At 43.5% G+C, this 18,414-nt stretch overlaps 4 protein-coding genes across 8 annotated transcripts; 2 read left to right on the top strand and 2 right to left on the bottom strand.

The window, feature by feature from the left end:
- Positions 1–1,130: 1,130 nt before the first annotated feature.
- Positions 1,131–3,451, bottom strand: LOC117903544 (cell cycle control protein 50A). Of its 4 annotated transcripts, none has more exons than XR_004649512.1 (7): positions 3,237–3,450; positions 2,625–2,902; positions 2,318–2,513; positions 1,905–2,240; positions 1,670–1,835; positions 1,433–1,531; positions 1,131–1,296 (listed from the first exon to the last, which is right to left on the bottom strand). XR_004649512.1 is itself a non-coding variant. In XM_034815736.1 (6 exons), exons 1-6 carry the CDS (start codon positions 3,295–3,297, stop codon positions 1,248–1,250), a joined length of 1,083 nt encoding a protein of 360 aa, XP_034671627.1. In that variant the 5' UTR covers positions 3,298–3,451; the 3' UTR covers positions 1,131–1,247. The 4 variants fall into 4 exon arrangements, 2 of the variants coding, with proteins under 2 accessions (XP_034671627.1, XP_034671626.1); XR_004649513.1 differs by having other exon boundaries at positions 1,131–1,293; XM_034815736.1 differs by lacking the exon at positions 1,433–1,531 and having other exon boundaries at positions 1,131–1,293; positions 3,237–3,451.
- Positions 3,452–3,798: 347 nt separating this feature from the next.
- Positions 3,799–7,116, top strand: LOC117903539 (protein DDI1 homolog 2). Its single transcript, XM_034815726.1, has 4 exons — positions 3,799–4,238; positions 5,449–6,016; positions 6,085–6,370; positions 6,441–7,116. Exons 1-4 carry the CDS (start codon positions 4,001–4,003, stop codon positions 6,822–6,824), a joined length of 1,476 nt encoding a protein of 491 aa, XP_034671617.1. The 5' UTR covers positions 3,799–4,000; the 3' UTR covers positions 6,825–7,116.
- A 791-nt stretch (positions 7,117–7,907) lies between these two features.
- On the bottom strand, positions 7,908–9,133 carry LOC117903546 (eukaryotic translation initiation factor 2 subunit 1). Its single transcript, XM_034815737.1, has 2 exons — positions 8,326–9,133; positions 7,908–8,259 (listed from the first exon to the last, which is right to left on the bottom strand). The coding sequence occupies exons 1-2, from the start codon at positions 9,018–9,020 to the stop codon at positions 7,926–7,928; spliced, it is 1,029 nt and encodes a 342-aa protein (XP_034671628.1). The 5' UTR covers positions 9,021–9,133; the 3' UTR covers positions 7,908–7,925.
- Positions 9,134–9,586: 453 nt separating this feature from the next.
- Positions 9,587–13,487, top strand: LOC117903543 (RNA-binding protein cabeza). Of its 2 annotated transcripts, none has more exons than XM_034815733.1 (5): positions 9,587–9,694; positions 10,660–10,965; positions 11,100–11,398; positions 12,059–12,394; positions 12,459–13,487. In XM_034815733.1, exons 1-5 carry the CDS (start codon positions 9,663–9,665, stop codon positions 12,623–12,625), a joined length of 1,140 nt encoding a protein of 379 aa, XP_034671624.1. In that variant the 5' UTR covers positions 9,587–9,662; the 3' UTR covers positions 12,626–13,487. The 2 variants fall into 2 exon arrangements, with proteins under 2 accessions (XP_034671624.1, XP_034671625.1); XM_034815734.1 differs by having other exon boundaries at positions 9,588–9,694; positions 11,100–11,293.
- The last annotated feature ends 4,927 nt before the right edge of the window (positions 13,488–18,414 follow it).

Below are 18,414 nucleotides of genomic sequence, written 5' to 3'. Positions count from 1 at the left end.
AAGAAACTGATATGTAACCTAACCTTAACACAAAGGAAGAGAGACTAGGGCACACAAATTTAATTGAAGCAAAGTCACTGGGCAATGACAATTGTTGCCTTCCATTGATCACAGCTGATGAATGTTTTCTATAAAAATATATATATATATGTACATGTATGTTGCGCGCATATCTACACAAACTCACACAACAACACATTTATACACACACATCCACATGGAATGACTTGAAATGTAAACTCATTTGCAGATACATATTTGTATGTAGTATATAGGAGCGTGCGTCTTTGATGCATTTCGAGGATCATTAGCCGTTTAATACGAATAGTAAATACACAAGATTAAGAAGCATACTTTACCCATACAATTTGCACACACAGCCCACTGCCTGCTCCTGCAGAAGAACTTGCATAGAAAACTTTATGTACGAATCACATACCACACGCATACATACACGAACATTATATGTAAAACTAGTTTGTAATACAAATCCATTAAAAGAATAATGCTAAAATAATGCGAAGAAAAAACCATGTCGTTTATGTCCCTCTGGAATTTTAAGGAACCGAAAAGAAGTAAATTTAAAAGAAAGAAATATATATATAAACAAAATACACATACAAATCAATTGAAATAATCTGTAGTCTTTATTGTATTGGTTTTCGGGGCTGGTTGGTTTTCGTTTAATTTGGGAACTCACTTGATAAGGCCTTACCTCTTGGCGGCTTATCTGAACCGCCGGATAGCGCAACCACTCGACTCGACTCGATTTGCTAAGGGAACGTGCCCAGCATATTCCATCCCATCCATCTACTCAGAACTTCAAGCTGGGTTTTCTTTTTTATTTTTTGACATTTTTATTACAGATCAGATCGGAGCACAAGCTGGTAAGATAATACTTGGCAGTAACTTTCCAATGCGAGGGGGTTAAAATAAATATGGACTCGTTTGATAGAAGATATAACAAACATCACAAAAGCTTTTACAGATGACAAACACAATTAACAAAGGGCCAGAGCCGAAGCAGAAGCCAGAGCCTCGGACACACCACAGTGAACGTGGGCAATATGGTATGGATGGGATGACCGAATAAAATAGTAGAAAAAAGGCAAAATAAAAACAGAAACAAATAGAACAAGAGCGTACGCAGCGTGTGCAGTATAAATTGATAAATAGAAATGACTTTATGCTTATACAGATTGGTCTAAAGCTAAGTGAAGCAGCCGGAAATGATGTCATCGATGCATCTAGGAGTACTGCGTATGTGGATTTACGTTGATCATCTCCATGTTGCTGCTGCAGAGGTTGAGAGGAGTGGAAAAAAGTTACGTACTTTGATTAGTTCAACAGCGATTGGTGGGAAATAGCAGCGCACAGCACACACATTGTGTGTACTTATGTGTCAATCATAAGTCGAGAGAAAGATTATTACTTAATACTTATCGCGCACTCCCATGGTCAAGATATGAGGCTTCAAATGGTTATGGATGGTGTGGGTATGTACAAGAGCTCCTCCTACTCTAAGTCAACGCTGTCGAATGGAGCAGGAGTAGTGGGTATCATGAGTGAGAGTGCACAGGGTTAGGTTGGGGGGTAATGCTTTGGTAATGGCTTGGAGTGAGTGATTTGGGTGGAGTGGGTTCTGGTGTGGGTGTGGAGTGGTCCTTACCTGCGACTGCAACGCATATGGATCAGGAGCAGGCCCAGGCCCAGGGTTATGCATATGGCGCCGACAACGATATAGGCAATGCCCAGGAATGGATTCTTGCCACCCAGCACAGATGTGGTGGACAGAATCATGCGCTTGGTGCCATCAAAGGAGACCACCGGATATCCTAGATAGCAAAACGAGAGCAATCATTCGGATTAGCTAAGCTGAGAGGTGGGAAGGTGGCGGCACATACGATATTCGACATTCAGGGTATACTCCCCGGCCATTAGGCCTTTGGCATAATTGTTGTTCGTCTGGTCGAGGCGCCGATAGAGCTTGCGGAAGCTGGGCAACGCCGCAGTGCGCATCCACACAATTAGGTCCTCGTTCTGGAAACCATTATTCTCCGCATTCTCGGGGTCCAGCTCGTCCAGTCCTTGCTGCCAGAAGATGGGCTTGGAGAAGCCCTTGAGAGCTTGGCTGAGACTGCCCTCGGGATTGTGGAACTTGACCCGCTTGTCGGACGGCCATGCAATGCCCGTGTTCAAAAGTTTGATATTCACACCGCCCTGCGTCAGCTTGAGCGTGTCTGTCGGAAACAAACAAAAAGTAAAGTCACAGTGAGAATTGTTTAGCCTGCGTCCAAGGCAATCCCAGACCACACACCGTTGAACAACGAGTTTGCTATGGCGCCACATGGCGCGATGGGCAACTGATTCTCGGGGTTATAGGCAAAGGGGGCACAATCCGTGCTGGGCGTCTGCGACAGTTGTCCGAGCAGCTGCATGTCATCGCGGGACTTCACATAGCGCCTATGGTTCTGGTAGTAGTTCGTCAGACCATAGTACATGTATACGTCGCCCTAAAAGTCGGTCAAGTGGAGGCGGGGTTGTAGAAACAAAGAAACAAATAAAGAAAGAAAAGCCAGAGGCGGTGCTCGCCCGTGTCTGCTTTGCTGTTTGTTGCTACTCACGCTAAAGTCGGAGGTCAGATTGAAATTGATGTTGCAGTTGCACTGCTTGCCCGTGTTCGCCTGCAGGTAGTCCGCACAGGTGATGCCAGCGTTGCCTGGGTCCGATGATTTGCAGCGGGTGTAGTCAATGACCAGCTCGTTGGCGGTATTGGAGAGGTGCAACAGCACCACGCCAATCGGTATAAAGAGCACTCCAATCACAAAGAACGTCGGCAATACCGTCCTCGCTGTCAGGACCGGCTGCCAGGCGGGCAGCCGTTGCTGCTTGAAGGCCGAATCTATTGGGCGGGAGAAGGGTTTTTTCAAATATCAATTTTCGTTAAAGGTTAAACATGACATCATCCATATCCCTATCCCTATCCCTGGCATGGGATGGAAAGGGAAGAATGGCGATGTGGGGGAGTGAATCCAGGTGCCCGGAATTATCCATTCCATTACTCACGCCAACGCTTCGTCGTGGGGGTGGTGGACGCTCTTATCACTTGAGCAACTGGTTATAGCGTGTGTGTGCATATCGTGAGTGCGTGCATGTGCGTCGTGAGTGCGTGTGTGTGTGTGTGTGATCCAGGTGTAGAGGTGTGTCTGTGTTGTGTTCAGAGCCAAGACACTCACCTGAAGGTCGCTTAGACTTCGGGGCTACATCCGCCTCTCCTTCCCCTTGCCTCATGGACATGGTGGCTGATGATGTGCTGATTATGCTAAAGAAAATAACTTAAGAAAACAACTTTGGCCCCCGCGACTACACTCAGCCAGTTGACCCAATCGAATAAAGGTAAATACAAGAAATTTTTTCTGCTAATTAGTGATAGTAACCGTGAATCATTGCATATCGATATGCGAACAATATATCGTATGGTATGAACAAAAAATTTCACAAAAGCTGGCAACACTCCACCTTAGTGTGAAACAATTAATTTTTGATAGCACTGACGTGCTTCCTTGTTTGAAATGTCAAAATTTGTCATTTTGTTTATTTGATCACCCTTTTCAACATTTTGGTTTGCCACTTGAGCCCGTACGGGTTTTCGAATAAATATGCTGCCGATGGTACTTTGTGAATAATATCAATACATCGATATAAGTCTGAATGCAACCCAAGATATCGCATCATCGCATCGGCAGCGTTTATGTTGGTTACCAAAACAACAAAGCAAAGCAATTGCACACACATACACCATACACTCAGGCGAAACCGAAAGAGAAAACGGAATCTAGCGAGAGCATTTATAAATTATTGCGGTCCATTCAAGCAGGCAGTCGTCCCCCAAAAGAGAATCCTCCCAAAACAGTGTTTGTGCGCAATCAATCGACCGAAAAGCACGGAGTTAAGTGAAACCCCACACCATAAATCAAGCGCCCCAGCGGTCTCTCGCACTATGAAAATCACAGTGACTGCCTCCGATGATCGGCTTTTCTGCTTGGACGTGTCCCACGATCTCGAGCTGGAGAACCTCAAAGCCCTCTGTGCGATGGAGATCGGGGCCGAAGTCGATCAAATTGTCGTCCTCTTCAATGGCCGGGAGCTGACGAACAACAAGCACTCGCTGCAGCAGTGTGGCGTCAACGATGGGGACTTTATCATGCTGGAGCGAAGACGGCCCAACAATCGCGCAGGTAAGTTGTGAGTGCAGCGGGTAGTGGGAGGGGGAGGTCTATGTATATGCGCGCGAACTGTATAACTGGGTCAATGCACGCGCCACGCCTGTGGCCAGTGACTGCACCAACCCCGCACAGCTTCAGTGTCCATAATCCGTATGAAGCGTGCATGGGTAGGATGCTCCTAACATTCCAGGTACACCTTGATGGTCAAAGGATGTTTCAAGAAATTGTGAAATATGAATCCGGCTTGAGTCGTGGCTAGCCCAATCAGTGTGTGAGTGTGCGTGTGTGTGTAGTGTTTGTATACCCTTTTCGAGCAGGTATTCATATTCTGGGCAGCCGTTTGTAAATGCACAAAAAAAGTAATCTAAAATCTCGTAAAACGGGATGCATCGATCAAGGATCGATCGCATCGATTAATTTACTTGGTACATTTTTTGTGTACCATATTCATATGCCCAACAGCCATTGGGCGCGTTCACCAGGAAAACTTGATCACCGATCCATGATCCATTTCATGTGATCGCCCTGGTAAACGCACTTGATAAGCCTTTTCGAGGCACGACTAACGCGGACCAGCGACAAATCAAAGGATATACACAATTCGGCAGAAGCATTGAAGATATCTTCATGCATTTTTTGGAAAAAGATCTTTGCCACCGCCGGACGCCTCCTCTGCGTCGCAGTTAATTTTAAAAATAAACGCGTTTTTTGTTCGCCATTGCGGGGTTTTTGTTCTTTTTGCGATTTTTCTTTTGTTTTCCCATTCATTTTTGTGCACATTCCGAAAGAAATTGAAGACAAAAAAAGCAAGTAAATGGGACCACACACACACACACATGCAGAGATAGAGAGTGTGCACTCACACACAGAGCACTGGAAAGGAGGTGGATTTGATTCTATTGCAACGGAGTGGAAAGTGCGCGGCGTTGGCGGCAATGGCGCATCCACACATGCAACCAAACATATGTACATACATACATATGTATGCATAGATGGAGAAGGCCATAAGCAGGTGTGCTCTGATCTTCGTATCTTGTTTTTGTTGGCTGGCTGTTTACTTGACCCCATCGTGCGTGGTTGGCCTTGTCTGTCCGCACACCCCCCACCCCAACAAAGACCCCTCGCATGCAGATCACGATATACAGATGTTCTGTGTGTGGGCGATGCACAGCGCACTGAATTGGTTCTTAATCGCTAATAATGATTCACTCTTTTCCAACAGGAGGTGCCAACAATCCGGTAATAAGTGGACTGGACTTTAGCAGCATTGCTGTGCCGGGATCCAGTGCAACGACCAGTGGCGGCAGCCCACCTTCAATGTCCAATCCTAACATGGGAGGAGTAGGTGGACTGGCCGGACTGGCTGGATTGGGTGGACTGGGAGGAGGCATCGCCAGCAACAGTCTGCAGCAGCAGCAACAGCAGATGCAGAACCTAACAGACATCCCAATGACGGACGAATTCAATGTGAACTTCGACGACGATCCGGAGACAGTGAGGCAGCTGCTATTGTCCAGCCCGAAGACACTGGCCCTGCTGAGGGAGTATAATACGCGGCTTGCGGAGGCCCTCGACTCGGGGGATCCGGACACGTTTGCCCGTGCCCTCAGGGAGCATGTGGCGGAGCGGAAGCGGCGCAACGATCAGCGGGTGCGAATGCTGACAGCGGATCCGTTCGATGAGGAGACGCAGCGTCTGATTGCCGAGGAGATCAAGCAGAAGAACATCCAGGACAATATGGCGGCGGCCATTGAATACAATCCGGAGATCTTTGGCATGGTCACGATGCTGTAAGTGCTGCGCCAATGTGCACACAAGACCCAGACCCCTCCTCAAACTGAAACTGATTTCCCCACAGCTACATCAACTGCAAGGTAAACGGCGTGCCGGTGAAGGCATTCGTTGACTCTGGAGCCCAGACGACAATCATGAGCAAGGACTGTGCCGAGAGGTGCCATGTGAATCGGCTAATTGACACGCGCTGGAATGGTGTCGCCAAGGGTGTGGGCACACAGCCCATTCTAGGCAGAATCCACATGGTTCAGCTGCAGATCGAGAACGATCACTTGACGTCCAGCTTCACCGTTCTCGGCCAACAGCCCATGGACATGTTGTTGGGTCTGGACATGCTGAAGCGTCATCAGGTAACGCCTAATTCTCGCTTTTTGTTGTGTGTTTGTTCTCTAACTCTCTCTCTCTCTTTATTTGCTTCAGTGCCTCATCGATCTGCAGAGAAATCTACTGATTATTGGCACCACCGGAACGACAACACCATTTTTACCCGAAAGCGAGCTGCCGGTTGGGGCCCGGCTTACGGGCAATCCAGAGGAACAGGCCGAACAGCAGGCGATTGCCGATGCCATGGAGCAGAGTCGAAGAGACGGTGCCTCAACCTCTAGCTCAGCTGCGGCAGGGCACGGAGCGAATACCATCCAGCCAATGGATCGATTTACCGAGCAGGATGTCAGCGATCTCATGGCACTCGGCTATCCGCGCGGCGATGTTCTCATTGTGCTAAGGCAGTGCGGTGGCAATAAGCAGGTGGCCAGCTCGCTTTTGCTTAGCCGCAACGAGGCAGCCGGTGGCGGACTTAGCTGAACTCGGGCTGGAGACCCCTGTCCCCCCCTGCCCGTGCTCTGTCCACCCCACCATAAACGCCACAGACACCGCCGCCACCACCTACTCCTCTTCCTCTTTCTCTTTCTCCAACGCACCACAGTTCACGCCTATGGGAACAATAATAACGACATCATGAGAACCAACATTGCAGGATAGCCAAGGATATGCCAGACAGACAGCCAGCCAGCCAGCCAGCCAGCCAGCCAGCCAGACAGTCAGCCACTAGATTCCGTTTCAACGAAATACTCCGAGCAATACCAAAACAAAAATGAAAAAATGGATAAAAATTAAAATTGTAATTTAGGGAAATTTGTGTGCAACTAATATGCCTCCTTTTTTATATGAATCGTTATACACAATAGCTAAATAGTAGGATGAGAATGCATTTCGGGCGACACGCGTCAGTTGGTCCTCCAATACACACGAGGATGCAGGGATTACTGTGTGTGTGTGTGTGTGTGCTGTTTTTAAGATGCAAATGCAAAACTGAGAGGGGGATAAATGGTAATGGTAATGGAACCACAGCAACGAAACTGAAACTAAGAATTGAAGTGCAGCAGCAACAAAAACACAAAAACAAATCGAAAAACATATACCGAAAATATGCCTGACTACATACATTTATAAATATATAGACACACACACACATACATACACACATACACTTATATATATATATTAAAATATATGGTATACATATATTGAAACATTATATACAAATTTGATCTAGTGTTAAGATGCGACGCTCTATTAATTGGGACGATCATGTTAAAGGGCAAAATGTGAAATGATTGAATTTTTGTAACAAATAAAAGAGTCGAGAATTGTTTTTGGATTTGGATACATACATATAAAAATATAAATGGAAAAAGAAGGAACCAAAACGCATTTTGCATTTGCTGTTGTGAATTAATTACTTTGCCATCTGCAGCTGTGGCTAATTTATTCTTATTTAATTAATTAATTCTTAATTAATCAATTGTGTTCGCTGTTGAACTTTTGGGGGAATCGGAGCCCGCTCTTGTTCAAGTTGTAGTTGGATTTTCACCAACTAGTGGGAACTATTTTCAAAATTAAAATTTAATCCTCGTCCTCATCGTCGTCGTCATCATCGGATTTGGCATTCGCCGTTGAGTTTTTGTGATTGAACTCCTTCTCGGGATCGAACTGCATGCCCTCTTGATCGGCGGCATCCTCCTCATCATCATCGCCAGCAACTTGGGCATTCTCAGCCTCGGCACGCTCGAGGCGCCGGGCCAGATCTGCCTCATCGATGGCCGTAACAAGCTTGGGTGCCATTATAACCTTGAACTCGCCCTCGTACTCCAGTATCTTGTCACGTATATTCTCGATGGCCACCTCCAGGGCCTTCAGGCCGTCTGTCTTCTTTGTGGTGGCTGTTGTCATGACATAGCTGGAAAAATGATGAAGAGAAAATTAGTTTAGTGGCGCATCGATGGTTGTTAGTTTATCAACTTACAGCGGCGGCGCTATTAGGTTAATGCGAATGGGCAGCTCTTCGGTGCTCAGCTCGAGTCCCTTGGTGAGGGATGCCTTGACGGCGTCGATGCCCTCGTAGCCATAGCAAGAGCACTCGATGTCGGCGCGTATTTTGACAGTGGGTGAGACGAGTTTTCGCTTGATGTTGCTCAGTAGCACCTCCTTGGTCTCCGGGTCCAGGTTGCATTCGTCAAAGACGGATGGGTCCGTCACCGATTGCTTGAAGATGTCGTAGGCCACGGTCTTGCTGTTGTATTTCTTTTCGAAATACCAGGCGGTCTTCTGATAGAGCTCCTCCAGCTTTTCATTGCCCTCGTAGCCGAGAATGTCGGCCACATGCCGCAACAGAGAGTTGATGGCCTTTGCCTTGGCAAATCGTTCGGTGCACTTCTCCACATCCTCGGGCGAAACGCGACGCTTGGACAGATCTATGTAGCCCTTCTCCTTGTCCACACGAATGACGACCACCGGTTCGGTTTTTCCCACTCGGATCAGTTTGTTAATGGAGCGAATGCGGCGACGTGACAGCTCAGACAATAATATCATGCCCTCAATGTTGTTGTACTCCAGCAGATGTACGTAAGCGCCCATTTCGGCTATGGAAAGCACATTCACCATGACGACGTCCTCGATTTCGGGATATCGCTCGTTGTAAAACCGGGAGGTTAGAGCCATCTTTGCGGTGTTCCGAACGACGTTTAGTGTAAAATATAAGTATAAATAAACTACAAAATGCAATTAGTGGCTGCTATGAAAAAAACGTGTACAATTTTGCCGAAACTGGGTGTAAGAAGAAACCAGAAAACATTAGTGTTGTAAGCGAACGCCGTGCGGCGAATTCACGGGATTCATCGCTTGCCAGCACTGTAATATCCGTCATCAATATGCCGATATATGAATTAAATTGAAGACTAATAGAAGTTTTGCAACAGCGGTTGCAATATAAATTAAATTACTAGTTTTTGCAATGTTCCCCAAGATTTTTTAGAGTGACTTTTTCAGGCACAACTATCGATATTGCTATCGCTAGTGCTGCAAAACGTACTCCACGGCGAATTGACAAGTGTTGCTTGCGAATTAATTATTGCGGCAGCCCTTGAACAGCAATTAATTTACCTTTTTATGATACAGATAATTGGGCATTAAATGATTTATGAGCATGTTAGACTCTCCATCTAATTACCTACCACACTTGCAATGTGAATCGCTAAAGTTGGCGGCACGCTAAGCAGATGGTGTGGTGTGTACACACTGTTGTCGGGTTGTCAGGTCAATCTACGGATTGCAGCGAATTCGCTCATTTGAAAAAAATAAAACATGGCTGGAAGAGGTGGTTATGAACACGCTAGGTAAATATTATTAAATATATTCAATAATTGTCGGTGCAATCTCGTCGAAATGGTGTACGTTTTTTGTTTTTCAAGTGTGTGACACGCGCGTGTTTTCGGCAGTGCAGACGTTTACTCAAATGTGTAATAATGCACGCGGTTTGGGCAAAAAGGCAACACCATACCATACCACGAACACTGGCGCACGATTACGCACCCATACACGCACACCTTGTTATGTACGTGTCGGTCGTTGGTCGCCGTCATTATATATGTATATGATGTGTGTGTGTGTGTGCGCCAGTGTGCGTGTTTTTTTCTCCTACATTCTTTTTTGTCTTTTCTACTACTGTGTGCTAGTGTTTTGTTCAGTAAAACGGCTTGATGGCATCACTGCCAACATTGTCGCCCAACATCCGTGGCCTGACTACCCAAAAACAGCACGAAAAAGTACTAGCTGCTTGCCCAGAGCAGAGCCAGGGCGGCCGTCATGCCGGGGACCAGCGCCAGGGCCGGGTCAGGCCCCAGCAATGGTTCCAAACGCCCAAAATAGACCCATAATTCATGGGAAAAACTTCCTATTTGCTTAATGCTAAAAGCGCGCGCTTTTGTCCCTCAATTGAGTGGTGGACACTACTTGGTTTTGTTTATGTTTAATAAACGTGCGGCAATTGTTTATAATGTACACGCGTCGAAATATGGATCCAGTGGCGGTATTTGTTGACATTTTTGACATCCCGGTATCGGGCTCGGACTTCCTTTTGTTTTTCCGCTTCGCTTTTCCCCCCATGTGCGCTCTGCTTAGCTTTGCCTGTGCGTGTGTGTGAGTGTGTGTGTGCTGTGTTGGTGTGTGCGTGTGGGAGGGTAGAATAAAGCTAGTACGAAGCCAGTGCCTATGGTGGGGGCAGAAGGAGGGGGAGAAAGTTAAAACAGTTGGCAGCAAATCGCACTCTAATGATTAACATTCAATCATCCATTTGTTGCAGGGGGGGATTTGGCGGTGAACGCCAGATGAAGGTACTACCAACGGAACCGCCCTTTATCGCCTTTGTGGGCAACCTGCCCCAGGGCCTCGTCCAGGGCGATGTGATGAAAATATTTCAAGACTTTGAGGTGAAGAACGTGAGGCTGGTGAAGGATCGGGAAACGGACATGTTCAAAGGCTTCTGCTACGTCGAATTCGAAACGCTGGAGAATCTGGAGCGGGCCCTCGAGTTCGATGGACGCATCAAACTGGACGATCTGTCGGCGCCGCTGCGCATCGATATAGCTGACCGTAGGAAAAATGATCGGTAAGCTTGCACAGATTGTACAGATTCCTCCAATCTGACAATGCGACTAACTCTTTCTTTCATTTGTCTGCCACGTCTGTGTATGTGTATGTGTATGTGTGTGTAACTGTTTTCTTTCTTTTGATTTTTCACAGGCCCGGTGGCGGTGTTGGCGGTGGCAATGGAGGCATGACCCGTGATGGTGGAAGAGACGGTTTCCAGAAGCGCGGACCGCCCCGACAGGGCGGTACCAGCCAATCCTATAGCCGGGGCGGTCCCGGAACTGGCGGCAACGGCGGCGGTGGTCGCGAGGGTGGCGGCGGCTCTGGTAATCGCGCCGACAGTAGAGGTTCGTACAATGATAATTATGGTGGTCACAGTGATAGAAGTCGAGGCGGCGGCGGCGCAGGCTCCGGCTCCGGCTCCGGCAGTGGCATGAATAGAGGATACAATGGTAAAGCATTTTTATCTGGCTTCCAACCAACAAACCAACCAATCAACACGTAGCTGCATCCCTCGTAGTGTGCTGCCAAAAGTAGCAGTCTCTGACTCTGATTCTGATTCGAACCGAAACGCATGGAACTAATAAATCCACGCTGCAGTCCCCGAAAGAGTTATTACACTCCACCTACAAACCTACAAACCTAGAAACCTAGAAACCCACCAGCCTACCTACCCCACTGCACAATCTCCCCCACTGTGTCTACTGGCTTTAAGTTGTTTGTTATTTTCATCTGTTTCCTGCCGCTCCGTTTCTGTTGGATTCAGGATTTATCCTGGAACCTCTCGCTCTCTCTCTCTCCCTCCCTCTTTGATTTGCTTCTCCTAGAAATATCCTCTTTGCCCCAGATCTCTTATTCCTTATTCCTTATCCATTATTCCCCTTTATTCCTTCACAAAGGTGCCTTCAGTATCTCGAACGCACAGTATCAGCTGCGATAAATTTGAATAGATTTTCCCGCACGCTTTTTACTAGCATCAATAGCCATCTAGCTAGCATGACGAGCCTTAGCCTTAGCTTATCCAATCACAACAGGATCCCAGCCCCCCTGGCTGGCTGTTTAACGTTTTTAACCCGTCTTTGACATGTGTCGTGTCCCCTACCCAATTTCAGATCGGCCGGCGAATCGTGGTCGGTACGGAAACTTCAACAATGATGATCGGTTCGATCGGAATCAGGACCGTGACCGGGGGCAGCGAGAGGGCAGTTATGGCAATCAGTCGCGCGACACCGACCGCTACAACAACTTCAGCAGGCACCGTGACCGCGAGCGTACCCACTACAATCCCAACCAGCAGAGTGAACGTCCTAGCGGCGGCCTTGGTGGAGGCGGCGGCGGCCTTGGTGGCAGCGGCGGTCTCGGAGGTAGCGGCAACCTCGGTGGTGGTGGTGGTGGTGGCGGAGGCGGCGGCGGCGGCGGCGGCGGTGGTGCATCGATTGGCGCCATTGGTAAGTGTTGCTGTGGTTGCTGTGGTGGCTCCAGTTTTACTTATTCTAAATTCTTTGATTGCAGACGACACGGAGAGGCCACGTCTGCAGCTGAAGCCACGTACGATTGCTGCGCCAATCAATGCGGTGGCCGAAACCAAGCAGTCGGCATCCATTTTCGGCAATGCCAAGCCGCGCGAGGAGAAATTGAAGGAGCTGGAGCAGAATGTCTCTCACAATGGCGACATCTAAAGTGCAGGGAATCGATCCGCAATAAAGCCTGATATGATATTTTGCTGGTGAGAGTGAGACAGACAGACAGACAGATGGAGAGAGCGAGAGGGAGGGAGGGAGAGCGACAGATGAGCGACAGCGTTGAAGGGAAGGATGATCAGCAGCATCAGCAGCAGCAGCAGCAAGCAGCAGGAAGCAGCATGCCGTATATAAAAACATACTTTAATTAATAATTCTACGCTACATACCTATTATACACAACACGTTATGTACTAAATTGCAAGAGGATGGAGAAACGATGGTGAGCGGAGCGGAGCGAACTTAACTACAAACGAAATGAAACAAGGAAACAACAGAAATGAGTACAGCAGAAGCAGAAGCAGAAGTGACAGCAACCAGGAACCCATAAACCTAATTTTTTTCTAATGCATGCAGCAGCAAGGCAGCAGCAACAAGATCAGCATGCAGCAACGTCTATAAATGTTAGTCTTAAGCTATAATGTTTAGTCCCGTGCATGTGGCGGGTGTGTGTGTGTGTGTACAGCATGAGTGCAGTATATATACATACTTGATGCACCACGCCATGTGCACGCTTCTATTTGTTAGTTAAGTAATGCATATATAAACAAAAACAACAACAAGAACAACCAATAACAAAAAAGAAACCCAAGAAAAAAAAGGTAAAAACGTTGTACCATTAAGGCATAAAAACAGTAAACGAAAACCAGAAACAAAAGAAAAAAAAACAAAACAAAACAAAGCAAAAAGAAAAACAAAAAAAAAACTCGAAAAACAAAACCAAGCAAAAACCCTTTGATGACAAAACGTTCAGCGTAGCGCAGGCAGGCAATTTATACACAATTTATATGGCAAAACAAAAACAAATTAAAGAAAACTAAAAAAATAAAACAAAAAACAAAACAAACAACAAATGAACGAAGCGAATAATTAAAGTTGTATGTGAAACAGAACAGAACAGAACAGCAGAAGATGAAGCAAAAGCTGCAGCAGCATCAACATCAGCCATTAGCCAGCAATAAATCGCAATGAAGCAGAACAGAACAGAGCAGAACAGAACAGAACAAAACACCAACTAAAAGTACGAGAGAGGCACGTACGTACACACGCAATCAGAGAGGAGGAAGAGCAACTCGAGGATAATTAGCAACATTAGCAGCAATAAAACAACCTCATATATACAGAAACAACAGACTACATATATACATATAAATATATATAGAGATCTATGTAATTGAAGCAAGAAAAGTCCGATTAGAGATCCCATTTTATACCAGCCCTGGAAACCCGCATAATCCACAATCCACAATCCGCAATCCAGAGACCACAATCATGCCCTGCATTCATTCAACATTTGTAACTTGTAATAATCTTTAGCATTTCAGTGTTTGGTTCTTTGTGATTTAACTTTTACTCCCCTTATCCCGCTTAGTTGCTTATCATTTATATTAGAGACCAGGGAAATTCTGTTTAGTTCTTTGTAGACACTCGTTGCGAAGCGTGGCGAAGTGAGGCGAGAAATTTACAAGTCATTTTAATTGTTGCTGTCTGTTTTTTAAGTTTCCATGGCATTCACCGTCTTATGCGAGTACCTGCAAGCGAGAGGCGTTTTTCTTTTAATTTGAAACTCTCTTCCCACCCCTCCCCGCCCCTTTTACTCTGTTGGTTTTTAAAAATAAACACAAATACTTACATATATATATTTTTTTTTATATTTTGCAAGAGCTGATGATACGCGTGAGTTGTAAATTAATAATGAAAATAAAGCAAAAACATTTACATAAGAAATGTAGCAGCATTCTTCTGTTCGGTGTGGTGTTTTTGTGGTGTCCTTCCAGTGCGTTTGGAGTTGAGTTTGATTTCGGAGTGAAGCGGCTGAAGCTGAAGCTGAAACCAGCTCGAGAATCGTTGTACATACAAAGAAAATAATCAAATTTCGGTGGCTCCCCCCTAATGTGTATGTGTATGTTTGTATGTACGTATGTGTGTATTTTGTTTGTAGTTTTTCGTTTTGGTTTGTGTCCGAAGCAGCGCGTATCAGTGTCCATACACTACCATAGACCACACACCATAAAAAGCAAACTCCAAGCAAAATCCCGACTTGAACAGCAAGCTAAACCAGAGTTAACCGCGGCAAGCAAGTGGAAATAGGAATACAACAAAATTAACGTTAAATATACAAGTAAAAGTAAAGCTAATACAATTTATACACTTAACTTTTAGCACTAATACCGTAAGCAGTCAATGATTTACATATACTATACGAAAATGGACAGCAATATTTTGTAGTTCCGAGTAAATGAGAATCAAGAATCAAGCAAAGCAAGCAGGAGCAAAAGCAAAAGCAAAAGCAAAAGCATAGATGATCATACATAGATGAACAAACTTACTTAAACGCAGCCTAGAACCTAATTAAGGACTTTGATATGCATTTTTAACGCCCAGAAAGACAAAGAATTGTTTAAATTACGATTAAAGCGAAACAAAAACTAAAACAAGAATTTATACAGAGCAAGAGTTAGGCATTAACCTACGTTATACGAGTAACAAATCTATATAGATGATATATATATACAAAATATACGCTATGGTTAATGGCAGGGCTGATCGATTAAAAACAAAACCAAAACCAAAAAAAAATCTTAAAAAAAAAAACAAAAAACAAGCAAACAACAATAAATAGCAATTCTAATTCTTAACAAAACACCAAACATTTTTGAATAAAAACAAATACAAATATATACAAATATAAAAAAGAAAAAACTAAGCTATGAATTACCAAGCAATTATAAAACTAGACCTCAAACTAAAACAAATCGTAGGCAAAACAAATTTTTACCAATTACCAACAACACCAACTAAATAAGTAACTTACATAACAGCAAATTATATAAATAATAAATCAATCAACAAAGTCAAAGAAAGAATCAACATGCAAGATGAAAACACATTAGTAAATCGAAACACACAAACACACAAAAACACAAACACATAAAATACAAAATATACAAAAAACAAACTTCGAACTCTAATCAAGTATAAACCAATTCACCAACCAATTCACCATATGATAACGAATATATACATACAGATAAACATATATATATATATATATTTTTTGTTGTTTGAACATTTTGTACGATACGATACGTATATATATACATAAATATATATATACAACTAAATAAATTAACAAATAAAAGAAATTATAATACAACAAACCGAAAAACCACTTCAGTCTCGTTCTTATTAATAATTTAGGTCCTTCTTCTGTAAGTACAAGTACAAGTAAGTACAAGAAAGATCTGGAAATCCAAATACAAACGAGTATGCAACTAGTTCTTCAACGTGAACTTGCGCAGAGCGGAGACAGAGACTTGCCTCTCTTTCAGTTTGCCGCACCCATCGCTCTTCATTGCATCGCTCTTGCATTGACTGCAAGTTCTACGCTCCCCGTAAACCATCACGGGCTGCCTCAAAGACCATTTCATAGGACATGCTGGGAGGAATTGGAACTGTTCATGGCCCCCATGATGCACTGGAAGTGCGCTTCGCATCAGGAACCCATCCCCATCCCATTCCACAGGCGACTTCACTCAATATTAAGGGAATACTTGGATCACAGATGGTACTGAAAGGAAGTAATGGAAGGTGGGAGTCTCGCACTCCGTTGCGAATGAAAACACAAGCAGATTTTTTCATTTGCATAACAAATTCAATTAAATCTCATTTTATTTCAGTTTTGTTTGTTTGTTTTTGTTTTTTTTTTTGTATTTTTTTTTTACAATTTATTAAGCTAAAGTGTGAAAAAATTTCGCTTTAATTTATGTATATATATATATTTGTATATATATATATCGTTTTTGGTTTTGTTCTCTTTCTTTTTCATTTATTACATTACAATATATTTTGGTTTCCCATTTATTAATTAATTTTACTTTCTGTTTGCTTTATTATAAATTGATTTTGTCGTTTTCTCATTTTTATAAATTAATATGCAACTTGTTTGGAGAACTAAAAAAGCGTTAATTATTTATACTTAATGAAAATAAAAATTGTTTATCCCTTTGCGCTGTTTATTTGCTTTTGTTTTTTCTTTGCTTGTATCTTGTTTTCCTTGCTTCTGTTTTGTATTAGTTAATATTTTTTACATTTAGATGTTATTGTGCAGTTTTGGTTTCCTCATTTCTTTATTTTTGTTTTTCGTCGGGTATCGGCTTCGATTTTTTTGTTTTATATTTCGAATTAACTAATTATACTTCAATTTATTTTGCGTAATAAACTAATTCAGGCGTTTGTTTTATTTTGTTTTTCTTTTGTTAAATACATTAATCGAATATATCTAATACACACATATATATATATATGTATATATATATATGTACATATATATTATTTATAAAACAATTTCTGTCTGTCTGTGTTTGTGGTTCGAGTGTTTTTCTTCCTATTTTTCGTTTTACTTTAATAAAAATGAATACATACAAAATTTGTTGCTCTGTGTCATTTATACCCTCCGTTTTTCTTATACCAAAAAAAAAAAACAAAAAAAAATGGCTTCTTTTGTAGTGGCTGTAAATACTCGTATTCCGTCGAAAAATCGATAAGAAGAGGCTTAGCTTTGATCAAATATTGAATGTTTGTGGTGGCCACGAAAACATTTAGATGTATGAAGGCATTTCTTTTTAATCGATTTCTATTTGTATTACGTTGAGAGAACTATTTTTTAAGAATATTTCAAATACATTTTAAATTTCCCATTTAAAAGAAAACTAGACAACCAAATGCAAATCGTGTTGTGTGTATGTGTATGTGTGTGTGTGTGTGTGTGTGTGTGTCTGTTTGTCAAGCAAATGTTCCACTACCACATACTGTTGCACAGCTAAGTAAATATACAGTCGATCTGTTTTGTTTAGTAGAAAAGTGGCGGGTGTCATAATTTCTTGTAGCATTTCTTTAATCTTTATTTGAATTCTTCTTTAGCTGTATTTACTTTAGCGCACATATGTACGTACATACATATGTATATGTGTGTATAACCTTTGCATGCATGAAAATCAATATATTTTTCTAGGCGAGAATCTGCGAGTGAGGGTGTCAGGTGTTTGTACGCGTATGAGATTGGGTTTGGTTGCTTTACAGCCATCTGAACCACTAAGAATTTGTAGCCGGGGAAGTTGCTATCAAATAGAGTTGCTCGACAACGGCTGCACTTTTGGGAGTGTACCTTTTTGGTACTTTGGTTTGGGTCAATGAACAAGTAGCTGGGTAACCAAAATGCAGTATTTTCTCGAATAAAACGTCGAATACTTCGAAAAAGCTTGCACACACACACACACACACACACGCACACGCACACATTTGTCACTTTGTCAGTTCGGAGGTGGTGGTGCGCCTCTTTATGCGCTGCCCAAACCGGTCGCATAATCCAGAGCATGGTCGTGTGCACAAGCGAGAGAGGGAGGGAGAGAGATATAGAGGATAGAAATATGTCGCTGTGTGTGTTTTTGTATGTGTGTGATAGAGTCAGACAGCTAGGCAGATGTAGGCATATGGCAGGCATGTATAAAGTCTTTACACAGACATTATCAGTTGCTTCTTTTTCTCACTAATAATTTACGTCAATTTGTTAATTTCATATTTTTGTCTCGTTTGCTTAAATTGTATTTGTATAAAAAAAATATGCTAACGGTGCCTGTGTCGCTTCATCTTCATCTCCATATTAATAATCATCTCTATCCTTATCTGTATCCTCATCCTCATCCTCGTCCCCATCCTGTTCCTTCTCT

Source organism: Drosophila subobscura, chromosome A, assembly GCF_008121235.1.
Source record: "Drosophila subobscura isolate 14011-0131.10 chromosome A, UCBerk_Dsub_1.0, whole genome shotgun sequence".
Taxonomy (NCBI): domain Eukaryota; kingdom Metazoa; phylum Arthropoda; class Insecta; order Diptera; family Drosophilidae; genus Drosophila; species Drosophila subobscura.
The sequence above is the reverse complement of the archived record's forward strand: the minus strand, read 5'-3'. Positions and strand labels throughout refer to the sequence as shown.

Excerpts from the sequence above, each read along its gene's own strand:
- LOC117903539 (XM_034815726.1), top strand. The coding sequence starts at position 4,001 with ATGAAAATCACAGTGACTGCCTCCGATGATCGGCTTTTCTGCTTGGAC. Across the intron at positions 4,239-5,448 it reads ACGGCCCAACAATCGCGCAG|GAGGTGCCAACAATCCGGTA; the intron begins GTAAGTTGTGAG and ends CTTTTCCAACAG. Across the intron at positions 6,371-6,440 it reads ACATGCTGAAGCGTCATCAG|TGCCTCATCGATCTGCAGAG; the intron begins GTAACGCCTAAT and ends TATTTGCTTCAG.
- LOC117903543 (XM_034815733.1), top strand. The coding sequence starts at position 9,663 with ATGGCTGGAAGAGGTGGTTATGAACACGCTAG. Across the intron at positions 9,695-10,659 it reads GGTGGTTATGAACACGCTAG|GGGGGGATTTGGCGGTGAAC; the intron begins GTAAATATTATT and ends CATTTGTTGCAG. Across the intron at positions 10,966-11,099 it reads GACCGTAGGAAAAATGATCG|GCCCGGTGGCGGTGTTGGCG; the intron begins GTAAGCTTGCAC and ends GATTTTTCACAG.
- LOC117903544 (XM_034815735.1), bottom strand. The coding sequence starts at position 3,297 with ATGTCCATGAGGCAAGGGGAAGGAGAGGCGGATGTAGCCCCGAAGTCT. Across the intron at positions 2,903-3,236 it reads GAAGTCTAAGCGACCTTCAG|ATTCGGCCTTCAAGCAGCAA; the intron begins GTGAGTGTCTTG and ends CCCGCCCAATAG. Across the intron at positions 1,297-1,669 it reads CATATGCGTTGCAGTCGCAG|CAGCAACATGGAGATGATCA; the intron begins GTAAGGACCACT and ends CAACCTCTGCAG.
- LOC117903546 (XM_034815737.1), bottom strand. The coding sequence starts at position 9,020 with ATGGCTCTAACCTCCCGGTTTTACAACGAGCGATATCCCGAAATCGAG. Across the intron at positions 8,260-8,325 it reads AACCTAATAGCGCCGCCGCT|CTATGTCATGACAACAGCCA; the intron begins GTAAGTTGATAA and ends TCATTTTTCCAG.